Below are 3,188 nucleotides of genomic sequence, written 5' to 3'. Positions count from 1 at the left end.
AATTTTAATTTTTTTCAAGAAAGCGTAGGTTATAAAATAGATCATTTAGCGATATGAGTCTGATAAATTTTATATTTGCTCTTTCTTCAATACATGAGAAACCTAAATTATATCCAATGCCCGAAAAAAAAAAAATACTTGTATGGTTTTCAGCTCAAGTATTACCACTTTCATAAGGGGTCAAGCCATAATATCATAGAGTGGAATTGTACCTGTACGGGGAGTTGTTGTATCAATACCATTGTTGAGTTTTTAGATAATATAAATAAAATATAAAAAGGTATGTCCAACTAATCCAATCATTGACAAACTTATTTAACTATTTATTAGGTATATTTGCCTCCATACTCTCTCACAAGTCACATCCTCATTGGTTGGTCAAAACGTGTACCTACCTCCTATGCATCTTGTTTCAACAAAAAGAGATGCATCTCCCATGAACTTCCATATCTCTAACTTGAGAAATGCAGTCATACCTAACTAAGGAATGAACCCCATCTTATTTTATCAAGTGACCTATTTTCATATTTATGTATTTCTGGTGGGGCACTAATTTCAGTATGTTCTTTCTATGCCTAATTATTCTAATGTAGTAAGAGAGTTTCAATCCTTTATACTTTATGTTCCTACTTATCTTAAGAGAATAAAGAGTTCCATTTTGGGATTTAGTACTAAAACACCATTGAAAGTTTTATTTTTAAGAGTAACAAATATTGTTACAAATGATGATGGAGAGATGAGATTAGATGGGTAAATTTAGAAGGAAAAGGAAAAATAGAAGAAAAATAGATCCTTCAAAAATAAGCCCGCATGGCCGCATATATGGTCATTTTGATGAAAGTTTCATATAATAATTTTGTACGCATTTTATATCTTTATATGCAGAAAATTCTCTTTAGTTTTTCCTTCTACCATATATTTCAGGTTCAAGGTAAAAGTTTTTATCTTGTTTGTTGTGTTAGAAAATGTTCCGGAGGGCTACATTTGGATAAAATTACATCTAACATATCCTCAAATGTACAATTCTAAATTCAAAAATAAAGAGAATACCGAGAAAAGAATAAGAAGGAATTACAAGGGGTTAACCAATCCCGACATTCGCAAATAATATGTTACACTTTCATTGACATTAAATTCATGAGAGTTCATGAAAGTCAATACAATATTAATGAGATTGTTAATAAAAATTCGTAAAAAAAATCCATGAAAGTGTATCGAATATCAATAGAAATGTTCAATCGATCCTTGAAAGTCTATAGATTCTCGATTGTCAATAAGAATGCACTTAGAAAATAAAACATATTCCTCCTTTTGTTTTTTTTTTTTTTTTGTTGAAAGAATCCCTCCTTTTGTTAAGAAAATAAAACCTAACATTCACAAATGAAGTGAAAATAATTGATGCAATTCTCATTAATTTGACAAAAAATTGAGCAACAATAGTACTAAACCCCATCATGTCCTTAAATATTAGTAGGGATACAAATGTAAATTAAGTTAATCAATCTTCATCTTTCAAATGAACTCACCATCCATCCATCCATCTCTTTTCCTTCTCTCTCTCTAGAAATCCTCTTTCTACTCCACCAACTACTGTTTTATTACCATTACCATCAGAAAAATTTACAAATTGAGATTGTATAAAACAAATCCAAGAGAAACCCATCTTCACAATTAGATCAGCAAGCATAGAAGTCAACCAATTCTTCAAGAGATTCAGGTTGAGGGTCAGCATTTTCCAACATCCATAGTAAGTGTTCAAAGAGTACTACTTCACAATCAACGGTAACGGATTCTGACCCACTTGACCGATCAACTAGTTCTTTAAACAATGGATGATCAATTATATCAGAACTAATAAGATACCGGCGACGAGATTTTCCGACATAAACTGGGTGAAGATTATTATTACTTTCTTGAATTAATTCATAATTATCTTCATGATTTGAAGCTGAAATTGATCTTCCATTATGATGACGACTGCTTCCTGGTTTACTAAATGATTGCCATTTCTTTAACGCTGATTTTAGCTTTGTTAACCCTTTCGCCATTTTTAGAGAGAGATAGAGAAAGGGTTTGGTTTGAATTGAATTGAATTTCTTTCTAGAGAGAGAGAAAGTGGAGATTGTGGGGGGAGGGGTTTTGGGAAGAAAGGGGAAGGAAGTTTCATATTTAAAAGAGGGGAGAGAGGGTAGAATCGTAATGAAGAATTGAAAAGTTCTTGTTTTTTTGCGATTAAGTCCCTCGATTATGGTTATTGTGTTTTGGGCCCACAGGAAAGTTAACAGCCAAAGGTTAGAAGCAAAACCAGCTGCGATTTTGTTTGTTTGTTGACTCTTCTACTATTAGAGTGGGAGAAGGTTCTATCACATGTCTCATATATCAAATCTCTCTAATAGGTGGAGAGACTAGAGAGGCTAAGGAGAGAGAAGTTTCCTCATGATGTCATAGAGAGAATTTTGGTTAGTTAAATTCTCTTTATTTCGATCTCATCTAGTATCTTCATGTAGCATGAAAATGTCACATTTAGATTGTTTGACTCGATTAGTTAGTTTATTTCAGACTTTATTTTTGATCATTTATATGTTTCCTTGTTAGGGGGTTTGCATGATGCTAGGCATGTATGTTGGAATGAAAAAAATAATTTATTAATTTTCATGTCATACTGTTTCGAACAGAAGAAAGAGAGACCAAAGATACTTTGGTATTTTTGGTCAAAACTAGAAGTCAAATTAGAGGTCAATCCTAAAGTCAAGTCAGAGGTTGAATTTGATGCAAGAGTCCAACTGAAAATAGTCTTAGGAAGAAGACCAAGTCAAGGACTTAACCAAGTCAAGGACTTTAACCAAGTCAGGGACTTTAGACCTAGTCAATGGTCTTGAACCAAGTCAAGGGTTTTAGGCTTTTGGTGGAAATGAATTGAGAAAAAAGATCCGAGCCAAGTTTTAGACAGGGGAAGAAAGATAAGGTTCCGGTTGGAGAGCTAGAGAGACGAAAGAGAGTTGTTGGCTTAGCTTAGCCGACAACAAACTAGCTCTGGCCCGACAACAAACTAGCCCTGCCAGAGCTAGTCGACACGACAACATCACGGGTGATCGAGAAGAGCTTCCCTTATAGCAGCTTGGCTTCTCATCAGAAATTGATGAATTTTATAAATGTGTATGTTTTGATTATAAATTGATGCTCTATTT

The 3,188-nt window shown here is 33.4% G+C and overlaps 1 protein-coding gene across 1 annotated transcript; it reads right to left on the bottom strand.

Annotated features, from left to right (window-relative positions):
- Positions 1–1,386: 1,386 nt before the first annotated feature.
- On the bottom strand, positions 1,387–2,219 carry LOC147531908 (auxin-responsive protein SAUR78-like). Its single transcript, XM_086648312.1, has one exon. It carries the CDS (start codon positions 2,046–2,048, stop codon positions 1,677–1,679), a length of 372 nt encoding a protein of 123 aa, XP_086504438.1. The 5' UTR covers positions 2,049–2,219; the 3' UTR covers positions 1,387–1,676.
- Between the last annotated feature and the right edge of the window lie 969 nt (positions 2,220–3,188).

The sequence above is a fragment of the Eschscholzia californica genome, unplaced genomic scaffold (genome assembly GCF_041429995.1).
Source record: "Eschscholzia californica isolate CP2 unplaced genomic scaffold, dmEscCali1.0.p SCAF_6, whole genome shotgun sequence".
Lineage (NCBI taxonomy): Eukaryota > Viridiplantae > Streptophyta > Magnoliopsida > Ranunculales > Papaveraceae > Eschscholzia > Eschscholzia californica.
This window is presented reverse-complemented; position numbering and strand designations above follow the sequence as displayed.

Bases quoted from the DNA above. Each gene is read 5' to 3' on its own strand.
- LOC147531908 (XM_086648312.1), bottom strand. From the start codon at position 2,048: ATGGCGAAAGGGTTAACAAAGCTAAAATCAGCGTTAAAGAAATGGCAA.